The sequence below is a fragment of the Anomaloglossus baeobatrachus genome, chromosome 7 (genome assembly GCF_048569485.1).
Source record: "Anomaloglossus baeobatrachus isolate aAnoBae1 chromosome 7, aAnoBae1.hap1, whole genome shotgun sequence".
NCBI lineage: Eukaryota > Metazoa > Chordata > Amphibia > Anura > Aromobatidae > Anomaloglossus > Anomaloglossus baeobatrachus.
This window is the reverse complement of record NC_134359.1, coordinates 161963594-161990178: the sequence shown is the minus strand read 5'-3', so window position 1 is coordinate 161990178 and position 26585 is coordinate 161963594. Positions and strand designations below refer to the sequence as shown.

Here is a 26585-nt window from a genome sequence, read left to right as displayed (position 1 = left end):
AACAATGAGTTTGAGTGTGCAATGCAGGCAGACGTGCTGCAAATATCTTTGCACTAGTGGGACTATACAAAGGTCCAATAGCCACGTTTAGGATGCCACTAGGTACACTGAGTGTTTGCTAGTATAATGGCTTAGTTATAATGAGTTTGAGTGTGCAGTGCAGGCAGACGTGCTGCAAATATTTTTGCACTAGTGGGACGATACAGAAGTCCAACAGCCACGTTTAGGATGCCACTAGGTACACTGAGTGTTTGCTAGTATAATGGCTTAGTAACAATGAGTTTGAGTGTGCAATGCAGGCAGACGTGCTGCAAATATCTTTGCACTAGTGGGACTAGACAAAAGTCCAATAGCCACGTTTAGGATGCCACTAGGTTCACTGAGTGTTTGCTAGTATAATGGCTTAGTTGTAATGAGTTTGAGTGTGCAATGCAGGCAGACGTGCTGCAAATATCTTTGCACTAGTGGGACGATACAGAAGTCCAACAGCCATGTTTAGGATGCCACTAGGTACATTGAGTGTTTGCTAGTATAAAGGCTTAGTAACAATGAGTTTGAGTGTGCAATGCAGGCAGACGTGCTGCAAATATCTTTGCACTAGTGGGACTATACAAAAGTCCAATAGCCACGTTTAGGATGCCACTAGGTACACTGAGTGTTTGCTAGTATAATGGCTTAGTTATAATGAGTTTGAGTGTGCAATGCAGGCAGACGTGCTGCAAATATCTTTGCACTAGTGGGACGATACAGAAGTCCAACAGCCACGTTTAGGATGCCACTAGGTACACTGAGTGTTTGCTAGTATAATGGCTTAGTAACAATGAGTTTGAGTGTGCAATGCAGGCAGACGTGCTGCAAATATCTTTGCACTAGTGGGACTATACAAAAGTCCAATAGCCACGTTTAGGATGCCACTAAGTTCACTCAGTGTTTGCTAGTATAATGGCTTAGTTATAATGAGTTTGAGTGTGCAATGCAGGCAGACGTGCTGCAAATATCTTTGCACTAGTGGGACGATACAGAAGTCCAACAGCCACGTTTAGGATGCCACTAGGTACACTGAGTGTTTGCTAGTATAATGGCTTAGTAACAATGAGTTTGAGTGTGCAATGCAGGCAGACGTGCTGCAAATATCTTTGCACTAGTGGGACTATACAGAAGTCCAATAGCCACGTTTAGGATGCCACTAGGTACACTGAGTGTTTGCTAGTATAATGGCTTAGTAACAATGAGTTTGAGTGTGCAATGCAGGCAGACGTGCTGCAAATATCTTTGCACTAGTGGGACTAGACAAAAGTCCAATAGCCACGTTTAGGATGCCACTAGGTTCACTGAGTGTTTGCTAGTATAATGGCTTAGTAACAATGAGTTTGAGTGTGCAATGCAGGCAGACGTGCTGCAAATATCTTTGCACTAGTGGGACTATACAAAAGTCCAATAGCCACGTTTAGTATGCCACTAGGTACACTGAGTGTTTGCTAGTATAATGGCTTAGTTATAATGCGTTTGAGTGTGCAATGCAGGCAGACGTGCTGCAAATATCTTTGCACTAGTGGGACGATACAGAAGTCCAACAGCCACGTTTAGGATGCCACTAGGTACACTGAGTGTTTGCTAGTATAATGGCTTAGTAACAATGAGTTTGAGTGTGCAATGCAGGCAGACGTGCTGCAAATATCTTTGCACTAGTGGGACTATACAAAAGTCCAATAGCCACGTTTAGGATGCCACTAGGTACACTGAGTGTTTGCTAGTATAATGGCTTAGTTATAATGAGTTTGAGTGTGCAGTGCAGGCAGACGTGCTGCAAATATTTTTGCACTAGTGGGACGATACAGAAGTCCAACAGCCACGTTTAGGATGCCACTAGGTACACTGAGTGTTTGCTAGTATAATGGCTTAGTAACAATGAGTTTGAGTGTGCAATGCAGGCAGACGTGCTGCAAATATCTTTGCACTAGTGGGACTATACAAAAGTCCAATAGCCACGTTTAGGATGCCACTAGGTACACTGAGTGTTTGCTAGTATAATGGCTTAGTTATAATGAGTTTGAGTGTGCAATGCAGGCAGAGGTGCTGCAAATATCTGTGCACTACTGGGACTATACAGAAGTCCAATAGCCACGTTTAGGATGCCACTAGGTACACTCAGTGTTTGCTAGTATAATGGCTTAGTTATAATGAGTTGGAGTGTGCAGAGGACAGGAGGGTACAGTGCCAGGATTGTGGGGCTCTGGGTAGAGGAATGGAAGCCTGCCTTTCTATTCCCTCCTAATGGGGAAATGCAGCGACGAAATCCCTGACCTTAGCTACACAGACGCTGTCGCTGTTTTCAGGACCTGTCACCTATGGCTCTGACCCTGCCGGTACGTGCCCTTAAAAGGACTGATAGAAAGTTCTATCCCTATGCTGTCTAGCGCTGTGTATGGAGCGTATACAGCAGTATCGGCGATAGGACTCAGGACGGAGCTGCGCCAGTGTTGTCTGACACCAAGGACGCAGAAGGCAGATAATGCCGTGCTGGAGGAAAATGTCCGGTTTTATAATGCAGGGACATGTGACATGGACATCCTATCACACATGCCGTTGCTTCGCTGGCTAAAAGTCCACTTAGCTGTGTGTGTGTCTGGGATTGGCTGACATAATGGCCCTCCCCACTACACGCGCGCGCTTAGGGAAGGAAGACAAGGAAAAAGAAAAAAAAATGGCGATCGCCATTTTACAAACAGGAGTGATCTGAAGGCGCTGTTCACGCACACTATACACTGAAATGTCATAATAGTGTGAGTCACAGAGTGACTTACACTATTACAGCGGAAAGCCAGCTAGGAATTAGCTGTTTTTTTGCTCCTAGAACCGTTCTCGAATGTTTCTAGAACTATCGAGCTTTTGCAAAAAGCTTGAGTTCTAGTTCGATCTAGAACAGGCCCCAAAATCACTCGAGCCTAGAACTGGAGAACCTCGAACCGCGCTCAACTCTAGTAATAAGTATTATTTGCTGTGCAACTCCTCTTGACTATGTCAATACCTCATATGTGGTAGAAATCTACTGTATGGATTGCTGGGAGGATGGCAGGGCTCAGAAGGGAAGGTGCAGCATTTGAATTATAGAGCGCAAAAATGTCTGAAATAGATAGCAGACATCATGTGGCATTTGGAGAGCATCTGATGTGCCTAAACAGTGGAGCTCCCCCACAAGTGCCCTATTTTGGAAATTGAACCCTCTTAAGAAATTTATCTAGATGTTTGGTGAGCATCTTCAACCCTTAGGTGCTTCACAGAATTTCATAACATTGAGCCTTGAAAATGAAAAAAAAACATTTTTACCAGAAAAATGTTGCTTTAACACCAAATCTTCCATTGTTACAAGAGTAAAAGGATAAAATGCACCATACCATTTTTTGTGAATTTTCTCTTGAGTACACTGATACTCTATATGTGGTGGAAATCTACTGTTTGAGTGCATGGCAGGGCTGGAAGGGAAGGAGCGCCCTTTGAATTTTAGAGCGCAAAATTGTATGGAATATATAGTGGATGCCATGTCACGTTTGAAGAGCCCCCGATGTGCCTAAACAGTGTAGTTCCCCACAAATTACCCCATTTTGGAAACTAGAATCCTCAAGAAATTTATCTATATGTTTTCGTGGGGACCTTGAACCCCTAGGTGCGTCACAGAATTATATAATGTTGAGCTGTGAAAATATTTTATTTTTTTTACCTCAAAAGAGTTGTTTAACCTCAAATCTTTTATTTTCACAAGAGTAACAGGAGAAAATGCATAGTACAATTTGTTGTGCAATTTCTCTTGAGTACGACAATACCTCATATGTTGTGGAAATCTACTGTTTGAGCCATGAAAATGAATAAAATACATTTTTAACCAAAGAAATGTGGCTTTAACCCCAATTTTTTCAAATTCACTATGGTACTGGGAGATATCAAACCATACGATTTGTTGTGCAATTTCTCCTGAGTACGCCTTTTGAGGCACAGTACAAAGTGAAAAAGAGGAGCACCATATTTGAGTTCAGATTTAGTTGGAATGGTTAGCGGGTGACATGTCACATTTTCAGAGCCCCTGAGGTGCCAGAACAGCAGAAATCCTCCACAAGTGACCCCCTTTTACAAATTGCACCCCTCAATGAATTCATCTATGGGTGCAGTGAGCATATTCACACTACAGATGCGTCACAAACTTTTATACTATTGGGTGGTGAACCTAAAATGATTCCTTTTTTAGCACTAAAATGTTGTTTTAGCCCCAGAATTTCAATTTTCAGAAGGGGAATAGGTAGAAAGGCCCCATAATGAGTTAATCCAATTCTCCTGAAAGTGGCAATACCCCACATGTGACTGTGCAGTATTGTTTGGCCACACGGGAAGAAGTTCCATTTGATTTTAAAAGCACAGATTTTTCTAGAATAGTTTGTGAACTCCATATGCAGAGCCACTAAATGCCAGAACAGAAGAAATTCCCTCGTGGGAGCACATTTGGAAATGACACTCTTCTGGGAATTCATCTATGGATGTACTAACGATTCATCTCTGGAAAATATCAATGGTGTCAAATGCAGTGAATATTGCAGAATTAAAAATTGCCCATAAGCCCTTGTCGTGCCCAGTACATTGTAATGACCGTACATTGTGCCCAGCTCGTGTTTCTGGAGACCTGCACAATGTAAATTAAGTGGGTTTCCTTCCTACAACAATGGCAGAAATGTGTACGCAAACTGTGTTTTAGGTACATTGCGGGGCTCAGAAGTGAGGGGGAATTTGGATTTGGGAGCGTGCAGATTTTGCTGGATTTCTTTTTGAGTGGGGAAGCCATTACTTTCTTCCAGAGCCTTTGTATTAGGCCCCCTTCACAGGTCCGTGTCTCTGGTACGTGCTAGGTCCGTGCCCGTATGTACCGGAGACACGGGCACACGTATACCCATTAAAATCAATGGGTATATGTGCACGCACGTGTTCTGCCAGTGGCCCGTGCCTCCGTGTGGAGCAGACGTGTGCCGTGTGCTCCACACGGATGCGTGTCAGTGTTTCTCCGGCAGCACGGTCCCGCACACGTACCACACGGAAGTAGTGTGGATGCGGGTGCACTTGACTCGCGCCGGAGAAACACACGTGGAATTGTAAAAAATAAAAAAACACATACTCACCTCCACTAGTCCTGTAGTCTCTGCCGTGGCTGTCACCTGCATCCGTCCCCCAGTGATTTTGAACAACGCGTCTTCTTCACTGGGGGCCGGAAGTAGCGTCAGCGGGGTGTGGCCTGTGCCAGACGCTGTCATTCAGCACCACAGACAGCTCCGAAAGACACAGGTAAGGCGGGGCTTTCCGTTCTCCGTGTGTTATTACATATAACACACGGTGAACAGGAATGTGCCACAAACATGGCACACAGGGAGCAAACCACCCCTTTAACACATACGTGAAAAAACGGATCGCTTTTTTTCACGGACGTGTGAAGGGGGCCTTACCGGTAGTCCCCTATATTTCCATTAACAGATGACAGACCTTAATGAGAACTGTTTTTGTGGGTTGAGTTGAATGCTATTTGGTAGCGATTTAGATACAGAACATTTTGGATCAGTCCACAATTTTCCCGTGCTGTAGGCTAATTGCTTACATTAGGGTTTCCATCTACATCGCAGAAATACATGATTCAGGTGAAACCCATGAAGAATCCATTCACTAATGAGGCAATAGAGTTACTTCGGACTCCTTTCGGCTTCTGGTCCTTCTGGCGTCAGTTCAGCGGTGTACATCTTCTTGAAGGTGAACAAAACTGTTGATGACCGTACTTTTGTGCAAGTTTAAAAAGGCATAAAAAAAAAAATTAACATGAACATTGCTGCACCACAGGTCCTTCTGCCTCATTACAGTGAATTCTCTATAGGGAATTTTGTCAGAATTACGTTTTTCACATGTAATCCCCAATGTAAGCATTCAGAATAGAGCGCAGAATAAATGAGCTGTGCCATATTAAGATCCTTGGGAGGTAGAATTAGCAAATCAACAGCAGTACAAGTGATAGGATGGCGTTATTCCTCAGGTTAGTACAATTACAGCGATACCAGATTTATATACAGTCATGTGAAAAAGTTTGGGCACCCCTATTATTGCTAACCTTTTTTCTTTATAACAATTTGGGTTTTTGCAACAGCTATTTTATTTTAATATATCTAATAACTGATGGACTGAGTAATATTTCTGAATTTAAATGAGGTTTATTGTGCTAACAGAAAATGTGCAATCTGCATTTAAACTAAATTTGACAGGTGCATAAGTATGGGCACCCTTATCAATTTCTTGTTTTGAACACTCCTAACTACTTTTTACTGATTTACTGAAGCACTAAATTGGTTTTGTAACCTCATTGAGCTTTGAACCTCATAGGTAGGTGTATCCAATCATGAGAAAAGGTATTTAAGGTGGACACTTGCAAGTAGTTCTATTTAAATCTCCTATGAAGAGTGGCATCATGGGCTCCTCAAAACAACTCTCAAATGATCTGAAAACAAAGATTATTCAACATAGTTGTTCAAAGGAAGGATACAAAAAGTTGTCTCAGAGATTTAAACTGTCAGTTCCCACTGTGAGGAACATAGTAAGGAAATGGAAGAACACAGGTACAGTTCTTGTTAAGCCCAGAAGTGGCAGGCCAAGAAAAATATCAGAAAGGCAGAGAAGAAGAATGGTGAGAACAGTCAAGGACAATCCACAGACCACCTCCAAAGACTTGCAGCATCATCTTGCTGCAGATGGTGTCAATGTGCATCGGTCAACAATACAGTGCACTTTGCACAAGGAGAAACTGTATGGGAGAGTGATGCGAAAGAAGCCGTTTCTGCAAGCACACCACAAACAGAGTCGCCTGAGGTATGCAAAAGCACATTTGGACAAGCCAGTTACATTTTGGACAAAGGTCCTGTGGACTGATGAAACAAAGATTGAGTTGTTTGGTCATACAAAAAGGCGTTGTGCATGGAGGCAAAAAAACACGGCATTCCAAGAAAAGCACTTGCTACCCACAGTAAAATTTGGTGGAGGTTCCATCATGCTTTGGGGCTGTGTGACCAATGCCGGCACCGGGAATCTTGTTAAAGTTGAGGGTAGCATGGATTAAACTCAGTATCAGCAGATTCTTGACAATAATGTGCAAGAATCAGTGACGAAGTTGAAGTTACGCAGGGGATGGATATTTCAGCAAGACAATGATCCAAAACACCGCTCCAAATCTACTCAGGCATTCATGCAGAGGAACAATTACAATGTTCTGGAATGGCCATCCCAGTCTCCAGACCTGAATATCATTGAACATCTGTGGGATGATGTGAAGCGGGTGGTCCATGCTCGGCGACCATCAAACTTAACTGAACTGGAATTGTTTTGTAAACAGGAATGGTCAAAAATACCTTCATCCAGGAACTCATTAAAAGCTACAGAAAGTGACTAGAGCCTGAGATTATTGCAAAAGGAGGATCTACAAAATATTAATGTCACTTTTATGTTGAGGTGCCCATACTTACGCACCTGTCAAATTTAGTTTAAATGCAGATTGCACATTTTCTGTTAGTGCAATAAACCTCATTTCAATTCAGAAATATTACTCAGTCCATCATTTATTAGATATATGAAACTGAAATAGCTGTTGCAAAAACCCAAATTGTTATAAAGAAAAAAGGTTAACATTAATAGGGGTGCCCAAACTTTTTCATATGACTGTAGTTTTTTAGGTTTGGGTACTATTACACTAAAACGCTTTTCTAGAAATAAAGGTTTTTTGCATCACTGAATTTTGAAGGCTATAGTTTTTTTTTATTTTTCTGTGGACAGAGTCATGAGGGGACTTGTTTGTTTGGGATGAGTGTGAATTTTTTATTAGTACAATTTGGGTCCACATTTTTTTTGATTACTTTCTATTTCGCTTTTTGTGAGGCAGAATCAAGAAGAAACAGCAATTCAGGAATTGTTTTTGTTTTTGTTTTTTTTTTTACACTGTTCCCCATGTAGTAAAATTGATAAGACAGCTTTATTCTTTGGGTCAGTGCAATTACAGTGATACCACATTTATACAGCTTTTATAATATTTTGCCACATTTACACCATAAAAACTAGTTTATAGAAAAAAAAACCCAAACAGTTTTTTCATTGCTGTATTCTGAGAGCTATAGCTTTTTTATTTTTTTCTCTGATGGAGCTGTATAGTGGCTTGTTTTTTGTGGGTCAAGATGACGTTTTCAGCGGTATAATTTTTATTGATATATGACGTTTTAGTATTGATTTATTCCACTTTTTTTGTCAGCTGAATAATGAAAAGGCATAGTTTTGAAAAGCTTTTTTTCTAATGGTGTTCACTGAAGGGGTTAACTAGTTTGAAAGTTTTATAGATTGAGTTGTTACAGACCCGGTGCTACCAAATATGTGAACCTTTTTGTTTTTTACACAAATATAAGTATTTATTAGAATCATTTTATTTTATTTTTTTGTTCTTTATTTTCTGATTTTTTTATGTTTTTTTTTCTTTGTTTTACATTTTTACTTGATACCTACATGGGAGATTACCTTTTACTGCTCTGATCACAGCTGCAATGTACTGCAATGATCAATCATTGCAATACAGTGTATTTCTTAATCAGGTGACTCAGAGGTCATCATGATGACTTCAGATCACCATGGCGACAATCGGGCCCTCACGGTTCGTTTGAGCACCGATTGGACTGGAGAGGGAGAGCAATCCCTCTCCCAATCCTCTAAATGCTGAAATCAATATTTATGGGGTTAAATAGCCAGGGACGGTGCTGGCCCCATTCCTAGCTGTAAGTGCTGGGGCTTGGCTGTCAGGAAAGCTGAGCCCCTGGTGGCGACCACTACCAGCATGGCGCCAGTACCCCCATGTTTGCCAGGATGTACCTATACGTCCTAGGTTGGTAAATACCTCCCATCTAAGACATATGGGTACATCCAAGGTCGTGAAGGGTTTAAAAAGTTTGTCAACTACTCGGACAACACCTTTTCAATTAATAAACTCTCCCAGGTAAAATAAACCCAGCCTCCAGTACCAGGGCCATTCCCACATCCTCAGCGCCGGGGATCCGGGGTTTACATGACATTGTTATATCATGTGAGACTCGCAGCCAATCAGCAGCTGTAAAAAGGGCACTTCCTTATCACTTCCTTTAAACAAAACTGACATTTGAAGGAAGTCAGGGAGTAGTAGCATATTTTACTTTCTCTTGAAATCAGCTTCTTTCTCTAAAAGAAGTGACAGTGAAGCTGCCCATTAGAAGTCGCTAATTGGCTGCTGGGCTCACCTAACATAACGATGAGCCAAGTTTGGAGAAGAATAAAGATTGTTGTTATTTTGCATGGGGGGTATAGCAATAGAGAAGGACTAGTCAAAGTACCCTTTAATAAGATGTTAATACAAGAAAAATAAATAAGACAAATAAAAACATGGCCTGTTCTCCTTACACTTACACATTGCTGTAAATGTCAAAGAATAAAACAATAGAAAAGACAACCCATAGTTTTATATGGATGTGACAATAAAAATTACCACATTATTTAACTAATGTACTAAAGGATACATCAAAACCAATAATGAAATTATTGTTCTTCCCTCATTCTGCTTCTCCAAAAAATGAAATATATAGAATGAGCACTCATGAGCAGTCATATGTACCACTCAGTTGTACTATTAAAAAAATGAAATCATAATACTGTAGCTCCAACAGTAGAAAAATATTTACCACTCTCAGAATATGGTGACACAAAAATAATGTGCTTTTAGATAGAGGCAGTAAAACATTAAAAAAAATTGTATTAAATACATTTGTCATTGTTGTAATGGTACTGTACTGCAGAAAAAAGTTATTTATTTAAGGTGAACACCATACAAAACTAAAAATAAACAGAAAATATTGTAAAACTGCTATTGATAAAGGTTTTACATACATAATATGCCCCCTCAAAATAATACTCAAAATAGCTGTATCCTGAAAGGATTAAAACCCATCACTAAGAAAATATATTTAGAATTACCTGTGGTTTGTGCAGCTTTCACTAGACCCCTGCGGAAAATGTTTTTCAGTCTCATTTTCATGTGAAAGTTCTTAGCTCCTCCTGTTACGGAAATTAAAAGATTTGGAACTTCAAGACCCCATTGTTCAGTCAATAACTGGTAGAGAACATTAGATGGAGTATTAGATGATACCCTCACAAACTGCTGAGGAGTAAAAAAAAAATACAATCAACAAATCATCTTTATTATAAATGTCCTAATAGAAACTATAAAAACCTGTCCTTTAATGTTAAGATCTAAAAGAAATAATGTTAAAAAGGTCAAAAGAGGCAAGATTTTGCTCTGATTTTATTCCTTCTACTTCCCTTATTATTCTATTTTTTTCTCTTTTAAGTCTGTCATTGGGATCCAGAGACATGGGCCTTTTTATTTAGAAGTGATATTACTGGTTTTACTAAGGGGGCATTGCTCACTAGGAAATAACGCAGAGCAATGTAACGACACCTCACAGATAATACTGTGAACAACAACCCTTGGCAAAGACCATAAGATTAAATAAAAAGATCTCTATCTCGGGAACTGTATGACGGATTTACAAAAAAAGATAAAAAAAAAAAAGAACAGCCTAGTCAGGGAAGCAGCAGGAATAAAAAATAAAAACAAAAAACTGGTGAATTTTGAGAGGTTTATATATCTTTAATAAAGGATTTTACAATAAAGGGGAAGGAGGAAAAGTGCAAAATATGACTGAGTGATCAGCTCTAAATATAAGAATCAAGAGATAAAAGAGAAGAAATTGTATGGTATTAACAGGTAAAGACCCAGGAAAGGAGGGAAGGAGAAGGGTGAATAGGGTACGTAAAGAAGAGGGGGGCAAAGGAATAAAGGAAGAAGAATAAAAAAGGATGAAGGGAAAACAAAGGAAAAAAGGAAGTGAAAGAGAATGAGTTAAAGGAAAGTATAAAGGTAAGTTAGGGAGGGGAAGAACAAAGATCATCTTATTTTGTAAGACTATGGGAAGAAAAGTTTCAAAACTATAGAATAATAGCAAAGAATTGTAAGAATTCCTGGTTATATAAAAAAAAATAATGTAAGAAGGATATTTCTGCTTGAGAGACAGATTACATTACAAGAGGACAATGTAAAATAATACTTTTCTTCAAGTACTATTTCTCTGGGCAAAAGATTGTTCAAAATAATTGTGAGTGGATATTTTAAAAATAACATCTGAAAGAGAAGGAACTTCTATAGATTTCTATTTTGATGCAATAAGAGATTGTGTAACTGCGAATATGTGTAAGGAAAAATATATGCTTTCCTTGGGAAACAAGTCTGCATGAAGAAATAGGAGAGCTAGATGGGGGAGAATTTTTAATGGTGAGTTATTGAGTTTGCTCAACAATAAACCAATATCTCTCCAAGGAGGTTATATTTTTGGAAATGCCCCAAAAATATGTAAGAGATTGCCTCTTTCTCTGCAATTCCTCCAGCATAGATCGGATTGGTCTAAAAAAATTCCCTTCAGTCTGACTGGAGCAAAAAACTATTAGGTTAAATTCTTCAAATAATTTTCATGTAAATTAGCGTTAACATTAGATTGATACATTAAATATATCGACTTTTCTTATTTTACTAATGCAAAAGACATATTTAAATCCTTTTCACATTTTGACATATAGTTTGACGTTCCAATGGTTACATTTGAATAAATAAAGCATACCATTTTTTTGTATTACAAATAAGGCCGCTTGTGTAATTCTCTAAAAGTATAATTAATTATAGCTTTCAAAAGAACTGGTAGATTAGATAATTATCTCTTCCGCTACCTCTTTTGAAAGCTATAATTATACTTTATATTATAACTTATTCCTGATATATTTCCTGGGATTCAGTAATCGTAAAATTCCTCATCTGTTAAGTTATAGAGCATTTTAACAGTTGGAAATTAACAATAGTATCTGATTTGTGGTCAATAATCAGCAAAAAAACAGTTTTCAATACCGAGCTTTTCCCATTTCTCAAATGGGAAATTAGGTAAAGCTGCTTGAAATATGGTAATTGTAAATTTCTCCAAAGAATAGTTATTCTTATTAGCTTTAGTTATCTTTTAAGTTTTTTACAAAATAAATCAATAAATAAATAAGTCAATTTTATCCATGGGTGCTCAGGTAACGGAAGAGATGGCTCTAATAAGTATGAAAGAATAAGGGATGATAAGGAACAATTTCTGTTGAAAGCTTTCTCCAGAGTTGCCCAACAACATTTTCCATATTCTGACAGCAAATTCCTATTTTGTAGGATAATATTTGTGTAGCACCCCTTAAGCCATCAGAAGCTACAAGGTACTGCATCCTGTCAAAGAACCAGGGACCGAGAAGACCAGTGCCGGTAACACCAAAACACATGTATAATCCCTTTTTCCCTTCCCCAAGGACTGATGACAGACTGGGGTTAAACCCAATGGATGGCCACCTGGGGGTGGAGCTAATCCAGTCCACTAGACGACAACCAGGGAGGAGGGGGTCAGACAGTCTGTAAGTGGAAGTGAAAGGAGACGGACGTAACCGTACTGAGGGGAGTGTGTAACAGTGACCTGTCAGGCGCAGGTGTGTGTTTGCCAAAGGAGTATGTGGAGTACTGTCTGAACCATAGCACCAATGGGGTACAGAGCCCTAGGTCAGGCAAATGCTCCAGGCAGACCTGATAAAATCTGCTCAGTGAGGGGACCATCCAGGACCTCACTGACCGTAAAGTCTGGGGGCACCAGCATTGATGGGAGAATCAGGGACTGGAACGGAACACTGACCATACAGGGTTTAAACTGCCCTCCGTATGGACTAAAGACTGAAAAACTACAAGGACGGGACCCCCAGATGCTCCAAGCCATGGGGAGCCACCAACTAGAGAAAGATGCAGGGGAAAGAAGCCACCAGGTTACCACACTGGCACTGGGACTAAGGGGACTAAGGTGAGGACCAGCCTTCTTCGAGTACAACTCTGTGAGTAAAGAAACCAGTTACACTGCAATCCCTTGTGTGGCCTACCTTCTTTCCGCACCTAACTCCATCACCTACCCCCTGGGGCCTGGCCCTGCTTGTGAAGGGCCCAACATCCAGGCTGCCATTAACATCAGCAGCAGCGGTGAGAGACTGTACAGCGGCGGCTCCATCTACCTAGCTGCAATTCACAAGTGGCGTCACAACAAAACCTTTATTACTATTCCCCTGTATATATCCCCCTTCAAGTGACCCCCAAGGTCACGGAACCGGGCAACGGCCACCCAGTGAACTGTCCCCGTAAATATACGGCCCGAGACCGAGTACCCCATAGCCCTAGGGCGAGTCATTTGTATCATGGTAGGCTTGAATGTTAGGTAAACCGATACCTCCTTTTCTTTTACTTTTTAAAAGTAGAGATTTGGCTATTCTAGCAGGTATGGGAACTAGAGTATGATCTCCAGCACTTCAAAGAAGGTTAAAAATATTTATTGAGGTTCTATTAAAAAAGATCCATCGATCATGAAAACAGTGAGGGGGGACACATTAAGATTTCTCTTAATGTGTCCCCCCTCACTGTTTTCATGATCGATGGATCTTTTTTAATAGAACCTCAATAAATATTTTTAACCTTCTTTGAAGTGCTGGAGATCATACTCTAGTTCCCTTGTCTGTGTTCTGCCTGAGGCCAGGGCAGCTCCGTGCACCAACACCGATCCTGACCTGGACTTTAGGAAGGGTGAGCTGAACTACTTTTTCTATTTTCTGTCATTCTAGCAGGTATAGATTGCCAGATGTAATTAACAAGCTGTTTGTGTAGCTTTTTATCCCATTGATCTGATATCTGGATAGGAATAGCTCTGAATATGTATTGTAGTTTGAGTAGAATAAACATTTTGTAAAGAATTGATCTGCCCAGCCACGAAGTATTAATTCTATCAAATTTATCAATTTTTTTAATCGATTTAAGAATGCTAGAAAGGTTCTCCTCTAACATTTTATTTAGTGGATTTGTATTACTAATACCCAAATAAGATATGGAGATTTTTTTTTTCCCTTCAAAAGGGATTTTCTCTCTTTATAGAGTCCTTTAAATGAGAGTCCAGGAAAAAAATATCTTTCATTTTTCAACATTGATTTTGGTATTAGTTACTGATGTGACTGCTCTCAAAGATTTAATGGAGTCTGTAATAGTAATTAAAATATCGACAGCAAATAAACCAATTTTGTATTACCTAAAATTGGAAGCGATACCATACCTTTTACTGAATTGTTTATTCTTATGTATTTGGCAAATGGTTTCATTATCAGGGCAAATAAAAGTAATTCTAGTGGTCAGTCTTGGTTGGTACCGTTAGAAATCAAAAAGTTATTAGATAATTGGCTGTTAACTGAAAAATGTGTTGATGGATAATAGTATAAGGCAGACATAGCATTTCCTATCTGTTCATGAAATACAAACTTTGTCAAGTTCCAATTAATTCGGTCAAACACCTTTTTGGCGTCAAAGGACAGAGTTATTGTAACGCCTGCATGGAACCACAGGCTCAGACTGGCTGTATTGGACAGGTGTAGCGCCCCTGAAGCCATCAGGACCTACAAGGTACTGCATCCTGTCAAAGATGCAGGGCCTACTCCCAGGAACCCAGAAGACCAGTGCCGGTAACACCAAAACACATGTATAATCCCTGTTTTTCCCTTCCCCAAAGACTGGTGATAGACTAGAGTTGGACCCAATGGATGGCCACCTAGTGGTGGAGCCAATCCAGTCCACTAGACGACATCCAGGGGAGGAGGGGTCAGACAGTCAGTAAGTGGAAGTGAAAGGAGATGGACGTAACCGTACTGACAGGAGTGTGTAACAGTGACTTGTCAGGCGCAGGTGCGTGGTTTCCAAAGTAGTATGGTGGCGTACTCTCGGAATCATAGCACCGACGGGGTCCAGAGCCCTAGGTCAGGCAAATGCTCAGGCAGACCTGATAAAATCTGCTCAGTGAGGGGACCATCCAGGAAATCACTGACCGTAAAGTCCTGGGGCACCAGCAGTGACGGGAGAACCAGGGACCGGAACGGAACACTGACCCTACAGGATTCAAACTGCCCGCCACATGGACTAAAGACTGAAACTCTACCAGGACGGGACCCCCAGATGCTCCAAGCCACGGTGACCCACCAACTAGAGACAGGTGCAGGGGAAAGAAGCCACCAGGTTACCACATCAGCACTGGGACTAAAAAGACCAGTGGTGAGGACCTGCCTTCTTCGGGTTGCCAGCCATAACAACGCTGTGAGTAAAGAAGCCAGTTACACTGCAATCCCTTGTGTGGCCTACCTTTATTATTATTCCCCTGTATATAACCCCCTTCAAGCGACCCCCAGGGTCACGGAACCAGGCAACGGCCACCCAGTGAACTGTCCCTGTAAATATACGGCCCAGGACCGAGTACCCCATAGCCCTGGGGTGAGTCACAGGCTAGAGGAAAGCCACTCATAAAGCAGGACCCTGAGAACCTGAAACCCTTTAACCCCTATACAGGGATATGGAATTACACAGGGTCCAAGAGATTACTACCTGTAGTAGGCTGCAGTCCGATGAAAGTAGTAGCCAGACAGGGTCAAACCTGGAAATGCAGAACAGGGACAGAATCAGACAGGCAAGGGCATAATCAGAAAACAAAGCAGAGGTCAAATCCGGATCAGGCATCAAGGCACAAGTATGGCAGAAAGGAGAGTAGTCAGAGAGCAGGCTGGGGTCAAAGCAGGAATTAAATAATCAGAGTAGGGAGAACCAGAGTCTAGCAAGAATACAATCTATATCTGGCAATGGCCAGCAGACGGGGGGGGGGTAAAAATCGTGTGGTGTCTTCCCATTGGCTGTAGCTGAATAGTGACAACCTCAGCTGGAAGATACACGCTACCTACACTCAGCCATTGGTACTGCAGATGTCAGGAAAATGCAGCCTAGTGGATGAGCGGAGCCTGCGCCCACCAGAGCCACTGGCACCGACCCCTCCCCCATCACCAGCGCAGTCCACAGTAGGAATACGGCGGCGCCTGGTGAATGAAGCAGAAGTCACAGGAGCAGACTTGTGGAACATATTTGATATCTTAAAGGATAGGGGGAGTTTTAGGCGGAAAGCTGCAGGGTTAATGACCTCGACTATCTCGTAAGGTCCAATAAATCTTGGACCCAGCTTAGCAGAAGAGACCTTGAGTTTAATATTCCGTGTGGATAACCATACCTTGTCCCAAACGCAAGGTTTGGGCCCTTGGAACGTCTCTTATTAGCAGAGGAGGCTTGACCAACCTGTGCCTTCTTCAAGTTCTCTTTCACCTCAGACCAGATAGCCTTCAGCTTGTCCACAGTTTTTTCAGCCTCAGGAGTATCCATCGCAGTGGAAGAAACAGAACCAAAACATGGATGCAACCATAATTTGCAGAAAAAGGGGGTAGTCTGGATGGATTCCTGATACTGATTATTGATGGCGAACTCAGCTGGCAGCAGATATTCCACCCTCTCAAGCTGACGGTCAGACACATAAAACTGGAGATATTGTTCAAGAGTTTGATTGGAACGTTCAGTCTGACTATTACTCTTTACTGGTAGGCAGATGAAAAAGATAACTCTATATTGATCTTTTTACAAAAAACTCTCCAGAATTTCAAGACAAACTGTGTTCCTCGGTCAGAAACAATATTTTCCGGAACCCCATGTATCCACACAACATGCCTAATGAACACCCTGCTAAAAGTTTCAGAATTAGGTAATCCGGACAGAGGAACAAACTGACACTGTTTGCTGAATCTATCCACTACTACCCAGATGCAAGTCTTCCCTTCTGAGGGTGGGAGGTCAGTGATGAAGTCCATGGAGAGATGTGTCTAAGGGCTTACTGGAGTAGGTAGGGACTGGATAAATCCGACGGGACGGGTACGGGGTTCCTTGGCTCGAGCACAAGTTTCACAAGCCAGTAGATATTTCTTACAATCTTTCTCTACGGTTGGCCTATACCAGGGTGACCTGCAAGCACAGAATTGTGGGATTCCTGGAGTACCCGTAGCGGCAGTGAGGGGGAGAAAAACAGTTTCAGGGGCCTGGTCTTGGGCATTACGGATCTGTTCTATCAAATCTAAGAAAAGAGATGACACAATAATGCCTTTAGCTAAAATAGGGACTGGTTAAAACTTTTCAGACAGAGAGGGACAGAGCTATGGAAAAGTGCATCAGCTCTTGTGTTTCCGGGTTAGAACGTTACCACAAAATCAAATCTGGAGAAGAACAATGCCCACCTAGCTTGCCTAGGATTGAGTCTCTTAGCAGATTCTAGATCAGTGAGATTCTTATGGTCTGTGATAACTGTGATCTTATGTTTGACGCCTTCGAGGAAGTGGCACCATTCCTCGAATACTCATTTAATTGCCAACAGCTCTCGATTACCAATGTCATAATTTCTCTCCGTGGGAGAAAACTTGCAGGAAAAGAAGGCACAAGGACGAAGCTGAGTGAGAGGCAGAGTACCTTGTGATAGCACCGCTTCCACTCCAACCAAAGATGCATCGACTTCTACAATAAACGGAGGCAAAATGTCAGGCTGAATCAGAATCGGGTCTGAGGAAAAACATTCTTTCAATTTTGAGAAGGCATGGATTGCTTCTGACTTCCAATTTACCACATCAGCCCCCTTTTTAGTCAAATCGGTGACGAGTTTGGCATTTTTGGAAAAATCTCTAATAAATTGATGATAATAATTAGCAAACCCAAGGAAACGCTGCAAGGCTTTCAGAGACTTGGGTTGCATCCACTCCTTAATCGGTTGAAGCTTAGAGGGATCCATGCGGAAGCCTTCTGCAGACAAAATATAACCCAGGAAATTAACCTCTGCCCCAAAAAAAACACATTTCTCATATTTAGTAAATAGGGAGTTCTCCCTTAAGGCCACTTTACACGCAACGACATCTCTAACGAGATATCGTTGGGGTCACGAAATTCGTGACACACATCCAGCCTCATTAGCGACGTCATTGCGTGTGACACCTACGAGCAACCGCTAACGATCAGAAATACTCCCCAAATCGTTGATCGTTGACAAGTTGTTTATTTCCCAAATATTGTTTCTCATTTTGGACGCAGGTTGTTCGTCGTTCCTGAGGCAGCACACATCGTTATGTGTGACACCCCAGGAACGATGAACAACAGCGTACCTGCGTCCTCCGGCAACGAGGTGGGAGTGATCTTCATGCGACTGCTCTCCGCCCCTCCACTTCTATTGCTTTCCTGCTGTGTGTCGTCGCTGTGATGCCGCACAAACTGCCCCCCCTTAGAAAAGATGTTGTTTGCCGGCCACAGCGATGTCGTTAGGCAGGTAAGTACGTGTGATGCGCACTACCGATTTTGTCCGCTGTGACGCACAAATGACGGGGGCGGGTGTGATCGCTAGTGACATTGCTAGCGATGTCGCAGCATGTAAAGTGCCCTGTAGTCTCTGGAGTATAGTGCGTACATGTTGGACATGTGACGTAGCATCAGGAGAATAAATCAGGATGTCATCCAGATAGACCACCACATATTGACCACACAAATCTCTGAAAATGTTATTAACGAAGTTCTGAAAGACAGCCGGCGCATTACTTAACCCAAAAGGCATTACAAGCTACTCATAATGTCCCTCTGGAGTGTTAAATGCTTTTCTCCACTCATCTCCTTCTCTGATGCGTATTAGGTTATATGCACCCCTGAGATTCAGCTTCGTGAACCACTGGGCTCCTATGAGCTGGTTAAAGAGATTGGAGATGAGTGGCAGAGGGTACTGATTCTTTACAGTAATAGTGTTAAGTTCACAATAGTCAATACAAGGTCTGACACCTCCATCTTTTTTATCAACGAAAAAAATCCAGCGCCGACTAGTGACTTGGATGGTCTGATAACCCTTTCTTCCTACTGTCTGCTATATAATCTTTCATGGCCTGACTCTCCGGACTAGAAAGATTATAAATTTTACCCTGGGGAAGTTGGGAATTGGGGACCAAATCTGTGGGGCAATCATAATCTCTGTGTGGAGGTAATGTTTCAGATTCAGATACAGAAAACATATCAGCAAAATCCCTGAATGCATGAGGTATTAAGACAGGTTCAGCTCTAGTCAGGTTAATAGATAAAGACATAAATGTCTCCTGACACACAGGGCTCTAGTGTACAATGTCACCCTGGTGCTAGTCTATGACTGGGTTATGTTGCGCAGCCATGGCATGCCCAATACCACTGCTGACATCAGGTTCTCAAGAACAAAAAATGAAACATATTCTACATATAATGCTCCAACAAGCAAGGAAATCTGCTGAGTTACAAAATTAACCACACCCTGTGTGAGAGGAGTACTATCAATGGCAGAGATTCTAATAGGAGCATTCAATCTTAGCAAAGGCAAACCCTGCTCCTTTGCTACAATAGAGTCTATGAAATTAGCTGCAGGGCCACAATCAACAAAGGCCTGCAGCCGCATAGCTTTTCCCGGGTGAGACAATTGGACAGGTAACATTTACTTTATAGCGTCCACAGGGAGTACCTGGGAACCTGAGTGAGTATCCTGGGGCCCACTCAGGTGCTGTTGTTCTGATAGCAATTGTCTCTGACATCCAGGCTTTCCATGAAGGGCTCCACAACGTGATTTGCTCACTTGAAGTCGATGGGACTCCGGACACAATGATGGAGGTGCTGCAGGAGCTTGAACCTTGGCAGATTCAAGATTTTGCACTTGCTGTGCAAGTCCGTTGACAAGGTCAGACAGGGTAAGCACCTGATTTATCACAGTTTGGAGGGAATCCATTTTTTTTTTTCCGCTGAGCTTAATGGGCCAGATATAATGTAATGCCTGCCTGGAACCACAGGCTCAGACTGGCTGTATTGGACAGAGCCACTAGCACCAACTCCTCCCCCATCACCAGCACAGTCCACAGCGGGAATACGGCGGCGCCTGAAACAGAAGTCGTAGGAGCAGACTCTGGTCAGGATGTGACAATTATAGAGTGTTTTCCTTTTCTACAGATGTTATCAAAGTCAGGATTCTTTTTGTTCCATCTGAGGCCTGTAGACCCTTGACAAAACCAACTTATTCCATGTGCATTATAGTTGTGGGACATTTTGAAATTTTTATTTTATATATATATATATATATATATATATATATATATATAGTTTAAGGGTGAAATAGTTCGAGATCAATTCCAAATCGCTATCCTGTTTTGGTATGACAACTATAGACTAGTGATCAATGGACCAGTCGATATTTGGGTTCACCAAACCAGCATGGGCTAAAAAACGAAAAAATCAGGTTCAGCAGCCAAACTTGACCCCTGATGAAGAACCATATATAAGTCTAAGGGACCAGAACTTATATGTTAAAAATAGAGTTAGTAAGGGGTAGGGGGCTGCAAAAGAAACAAAATCAGGTAAAAAGCAGGAGTGTTGTATTTACTGACCTTCCCCATGGCTGTAACACTGCATCTGGGTCTTATTATTAGCTCCCATGCATATTCACTACTTCCCCCACCCACAATCAGTCCCAGCGTCTGTGATTGGTTGCAGTCAGACTGCACCCTCACCCTCTTTGACAGCATCTATGATTGGTTGGAACCACACACAATGTCAAAGTCCCTATAGCGGTGTAAAAACAAATAAATACATTTAAAAAAATAACTTCATCAAAAGAAAAAATGTAATGTATTTTTCCAAAAAGGAGTACAAAAGTCCAAAATAGTGAATATATAAATTTTTATTTGTAACAAAACTCAAAAATCAAAATCAAACCACACATAATTTTCATAAAAGAGATGAATGCAGAAAAAAGACAAAGGACTAAGCGGCATCATAATATTGAACATAGTAGATTTCAAAAACATTAAAGTGACCTGTGCATTTAGTATATCATTATCCAATATATCAATAATGAATGACTATTCTGAACTATAGGGGTTCTAAAGAGTCTGAGTGCGTTAAATTGCACATATCCCTTATAAATCATAATAAGAACATCATATAACCAATATTTGGCCCACTAAAAATATATAAATATGCACCATTGGTCACAATAAATTATGTGCTACCACCCAGTTGCTTAATAAACTATAGTTGCAGTACTAAACTCATACTGAAGGTGGATCCATTACAAAATCAGCTGCAATACTAGCATGCTCCACATTGATCAACCATGTGTCTGTAGACACGTGGTGCAGTATGATACACCACATTAGTTCATATAGACATAAAGACCGCTAAAATGAACTCTAAGCATAAGTTACCTGGGTGTAATTGTATCAAAGAGCCGCTGCCGTCCTATTCCCCGATGTAAGTTTTGCTACCCGGCTTCTACAGGGGGCGTGATGGGCAGGAGAAAGCAAGGGGATTAAGTATACCCGCCTAACCAATCAGGGAACGCATGAGCACTTGCGACAGTCATTCTCCTCCCTTGATGTAAACATGAGTTCCTGCCGGGCGACCATGGAACGCAGCTTGCGTGGCAAACACAGGATATGTGCAGCGACGCAAGTGCGTCCCAAACAATGCGCCCATTAATCCATTCCGGGAGGATTTAGACCGCACAAGCGCATCACCCCGCTGGCTGTAAATTATATAGGCGTGTTATAATTACCGTATTTTTCGGACTATAAGACGCACTTTTTTCCCCCCAAATGTTGGGGGAAAGTGCGGGGTGCGTCTTATGGTCTGAATGTGGCTGCAGGGAATAAGGGTGCTGCGGTGGAGCGGGTCATCGGGGGCACGAGCAGGCTGTAGCAGCCTGCCGTGACCATGTGGACCCGCTCATTTCATATGCACACCCTTCCTCCCACCCATCATCTTTCAGCGCCAAAGCCAGCGCTGACAGGTGGGCGGGATGATGGGTGGGGGGTGCATGCATAATTAACAGCCGGCCGTAATCACCCCTGGCAACTACAGGCTAGAGTGATCATGTGCAGCTGTATTCACTGCCCTCTGTGCATCATTATCAGCACAGGGTGCAGTGAATCAGTCTACTCACCTGTCACCGTGTGTGGAGCCGTCCCCCTGCAGCATCGCGATGTCTTCCTGTCTGTGCCGGTCAGCTGATCTGTGTAGAGAGCAGTGAGCACATCGATGACGTCATCGCTGTGCGCGCCGCTAGTGTCTACACAGATCAGCTGACCGGCACAGACAGGAAGACATTGCAATGCTGCAGGGGGACGGCTCCACACAGCGGCGCTGCAGCTGAGACAAAGAGGAAGCTGATCGGTGCTGCAGGGAGTGAGGAAAGGTAAGTATAAACGTTTATTTTTTTTTCTGTGCCACAGGATACAGGCCATATACCAGGATGGGGCTATTTTATGAGCAGGGTGGGGGTATATTATGAGCAGGATGGATGGGGGTATATTATGAGCAGGATGGATGGGGGTATATTATGAGCAGTATGGGGGTATATGAGCAGGATGGGGTATATGAGCAGGATGGGGGGTATATAGCAGAATGGGGGTATATGAGCAGGATGGATGGGGGTATATGAGCAGGATGGGGGTATATGAGCAGGATGGGGGTATATGAGCAGGATGGATGGGGGTAAATGAGCAGGATGGATGGGGGTATATGAGCATGATGGATGGGGGTATATGAGCAGGATGGGGTATATGGGATGGGGTATATGAGCATGATGGGGGGTATATGAGCAGGATGGATGGGGGTATATGAGCAGGATGGGATATATGAGCAGGATGGGGGTATATAGCAGGATGGGGGTATATGAGCAGGATGGATGGGGGTATATAAGCAGGATGGGATATATGAGCAGGATGGAGAGTATATAGCAGGATGGGGGTATATGAGCAGGATGGATGGCGGTATATGAGCAGGATGGGGGTATATGAGCAGGATGGATGGGGGTATATGAGCAGGATAGGGGTATATGAGCAGGATGGATGGGGGTATATGAGCAGGATGGGGGTATGTGAGCAGGATCATATACAAGGCAGGAGGATCATTACCAGGATGGGACACCTTAGTAGAGAATTTGGGGACATTACTTCCATAACAGTGTCAGCAGCAGATCCTCGCCCCATAACAGTGTGTCATGACCACATTTTTTGGTTAAAATTTTATTTTCCTATTTTCCTCCTCTAAAACCAGGTTGCGTCTTATGGTCAGGTGTTTCTTATAATCCGAAAAATACGGTAATTAGATTACCACCTATCTAAACCTGTGCTATCAAAAACAACCTCCTAAAGATGTAACTCTAAATTGTTAAACTAATTGCATAAATCTCACTGATCTACTTTTAAAACAATTTTTTGTGTATTTACCCTCCCATAATAAACCTAGTACTGCATAACTAACAAAAGCAATATTATCCTTCACAATTTATTGTCACTTCATCAATCCAAAACGCCCTATCAAATATATACATATATATGCAGCTTGATAGTAGTTCTTCAAGGCGCTGAAACGAGAAATTATGAGTTTTATCTAGAAAAAAGGAGGATAAAAACAAATTAATAAAAACAGCACTAAAAACGAAATTTAATAATCCCCAACTCCCCCCCGCCTACATTAAAATTACAAAAATAGTAAAAAAGTTGATATAAAAAAGGAGTTGACAAACCAATACGAAGAATTACTCACAAAAATGCTCCAAGCCCCAGGGTTTCATCAAGGCCCTGTGGGTTCAGTGTGCCCAGTCTGAAAATCCAGCGACTCTCAATTCTTGCCAGGATCTTACCCAAATCCCCTCCTCCAAAGCCAAGTGCCACCTGGTCAATGGCTTTAACTTTAAGGACATGTGGGTTACAATTATGGAACTCCTTAAAATGTCGCGGTAAGGTCTTTAGTTGCATCATGTCTTCCACAGTCCTGGCCTTTGAAATGTCCCTACAATGTTCCCGTACTCTGATTTTGAGTTCCCGGGTTGTGAGACCAACGTGAGCTGTTTTCTTATGGTAAATTTCCTAGACCCATCGAAATTCATGAAACATTTGGATTTAACTAAGTTAAATCCAAAAGTTTCATGAATTTCGATGGGTCTAGGAAATTTACCATAAGAAAACAGCTCACATGCTCCTCTAAAGGGGTCATTTATTTAGGTGAATGCCCTTGCAAAAAATTGTATGTTGGTCTCACAATCCGGGAACTCAAAATCAGAGTACAGGAACATTGTAGGGACATTTCAAAGGCCAGGACTGTGGAAGACATGACGCAACTAAAGACCTTACCGCGACATTTTAAGGAGTTCCATAATTGTAACCCACATGTCCTTAAAGATAAAGCCATTGACCAGGTGGCACTTGGCATTAGAGGAGGGGATTTGGGCAAGATCCTGGCGAGAATTGAGAGTCGCTGGATTTTCAGACTGGGCACACTGAATCCAAAGGGCCTTAATGAAACCCTGAGGCTTGGAGCATTTTTGTGAGTAATTCTTCGTATTGGTTTGTCAACTCCTTTTTTATCAACTTTTTTACTATTTTTGTAATTTTAGTGTAGGCGGGGGGGAGTTGGGGATTATTAAATTTCGTTTTTAGTGCTGTTTTTATTCATTTGTTTTTATCCTCCTTTTTTCTAGATAAAACTCAATTTCTCGTTTCAGCGCCTTGAGGAACTACTATCAAGCTGCATATATATGTATATATTTGATACAAGTAAAATATATCTTTGTACCGTGTTAGCCAGTATAGATAAAAAAAAATTGTTTAAAAGAACTGAAGTCCTCAGTGGTTGATGCCTTTTAATGGCTAACTGAAAAGATTGTTATAACTGCAAGCTTTCGAGACTACTCAGGTCTCTTCATCAGGCATGATATAACACAAAATCTGAAGAGTCACATATTTATACACAACAGGACTTAGAATAGTGCAGTAAAGAAAAAAAAAAAAAACAAAAACAACAAAAACAAGTTATATAAAACAGAACTCTCTCTATGGCAGGGGGGCAAACTGTTGTGGCCATAAATTTTGCTGCAGTTCAGTGTGAAAGTTTTATTGTCCTTTGATAAGGGTCTGGTCCAGGGCTGTGACACGCTCGGATGGTCAGAGGAGCACATCTTTTAACTGATGTAAAAGGACATGAATCCATGAGACACATTCATTCCTACTCTGAATGTGTCAAAGGTCAACATAAGTTTGTACTCCCATAGTCTCCTATCTCTCTCGGACTTGAAATTTCCTTTCAATACCAGCAATTTCATGTCCATGATGCTGTGGTCTGAGTTACAAAAATGTTTGGCCACAGGTAGATCCATCCTTTTTTTCTCTAATTGTGTGGCGGTGAGAATTCATCCTTGTCCTGAGCTGTTGTCCGGTCTCCCCTACATACAGATCCCCAGTTGGACATTTGGTACATATAATTAAGTACACCACATTGGTTGTGGTGCAGCTGAAGGTACCTGGGATCTTGTAGTCCTGATGTGATCTGGGAATCTTTATCTTGTCCGTTGTCAATATTAATGAACAGGTCTTACATTTTTTCTGGTTGCAGGGAAATGTTCCTGTTGGTGTTGGAGAGGACCGGGAGCTTCTGACAATGATGCTTCTTAGATTCGGGGGCTGCCTAAAACACAGAAGTGGGGGTCTGGATAAATAGATTTTAACCGGGCATCTTTTTGCAGTAATGGTTGTAGTTTCCGTGCAGCTCCTCTAAACACCTCCAGATGTGGATTGTAGGTTACTACAAGAGGGACCTGGTTGTTTTCTTCTTTAGTTTTATAATGTAGGAGATGGTTTCTTGATATTCTGGTGGCTCTTGTAATCTGGTTTTCAATTGTTCTTGGGTGGTAGCCTTGATTCAGAAAGGTCTTTCTGAGGCCCTCAAGGTGATTGTCTCTATCTGTACTGTTGGAACATATCCGATTGTACCTGATAGCCTGGCTGTATACAATAGATTTTTTTATGTGTTTTGGATGAAAACTGTCCCATTTCAGGTATGTTGGACGGTCAATTGGCTTCTTGAACAGGGATGTCTCTATTTCATTGTTCCGTAGTTTAATAATGGTGTCCAAGAAGTTGATTTCCGTGCAGGAGTAGTTCAGTGTTAGGTTGATGGTGGGATGAAACTGATTAAAGTGTTCATGGAAGGTCTTCAGCTGCTGCTCAGACTCTGTCCAGATGATTAAAATATCGTCAATGTAACGGTAGTAGGCTAGAGGCCTAATAGGACAAGAGGATAAAAAGTCACTCTCAAGCTTGGCCATGAAAAGATTTGCATATTGTGGTGCCATTTTGCTTCCCATTGCAGTCCCAGCCTCCTGTAGATATAGGTCATTGTCAAATGCAAAGTAATTATGGGTGAGGATGAATTTTGTAAGCTTCACCACAGAATTGGCATCAGTTCCTGTATTTTCCAGTAAAATTTTGCAAGCATTTAATCCATCCTGGTGTGGAATATTCGAGTACAAGGATTCCACATCCATGGTAGCAAGGATGGTTCCCTCTGGAAGAGGACCTATTGCTGATAGTTTTTTCAATAGGTCAGTAGTGTCCTGGATGTAGCAAAATAGCACCAGAATATGCAAATCTTTTCATGGCCAAGCTTGAGAGTGACATTTTATCCTCTTGTC

General features: G+C 41.8%; 1 protein-coding gene across 5 annotated transcripts in view; it reads right to left on the bottom strand.

The window, feature by feature from the left end:
- The window catches only part of TRPM2 (transient receptor potential cation channel subfamily M member 2), a 2537250-nt gene that overhangs the window by 2008838 nt on the left and 501827 nt on the right, over positions 1 to 26585 (bottom strand). For 3 of the 5 annotated variants that reach the window (XM_075317785.1, XM_075317788.1, XM_075317786.1), the window contains one exon: positions 10048 to 10231. In XM_075317785.1, the coding sequence (XP_075173900.1) occupies positions 10048 to 10231 (184 nt within the window). The remainder of the gene's footprint in view (positions 1 to 10047; positions 10232 to 26585) is intronic. The other 2 variants (XM_075317787.1, XM_075317789.1) reach the window with 1 other exon arrangement.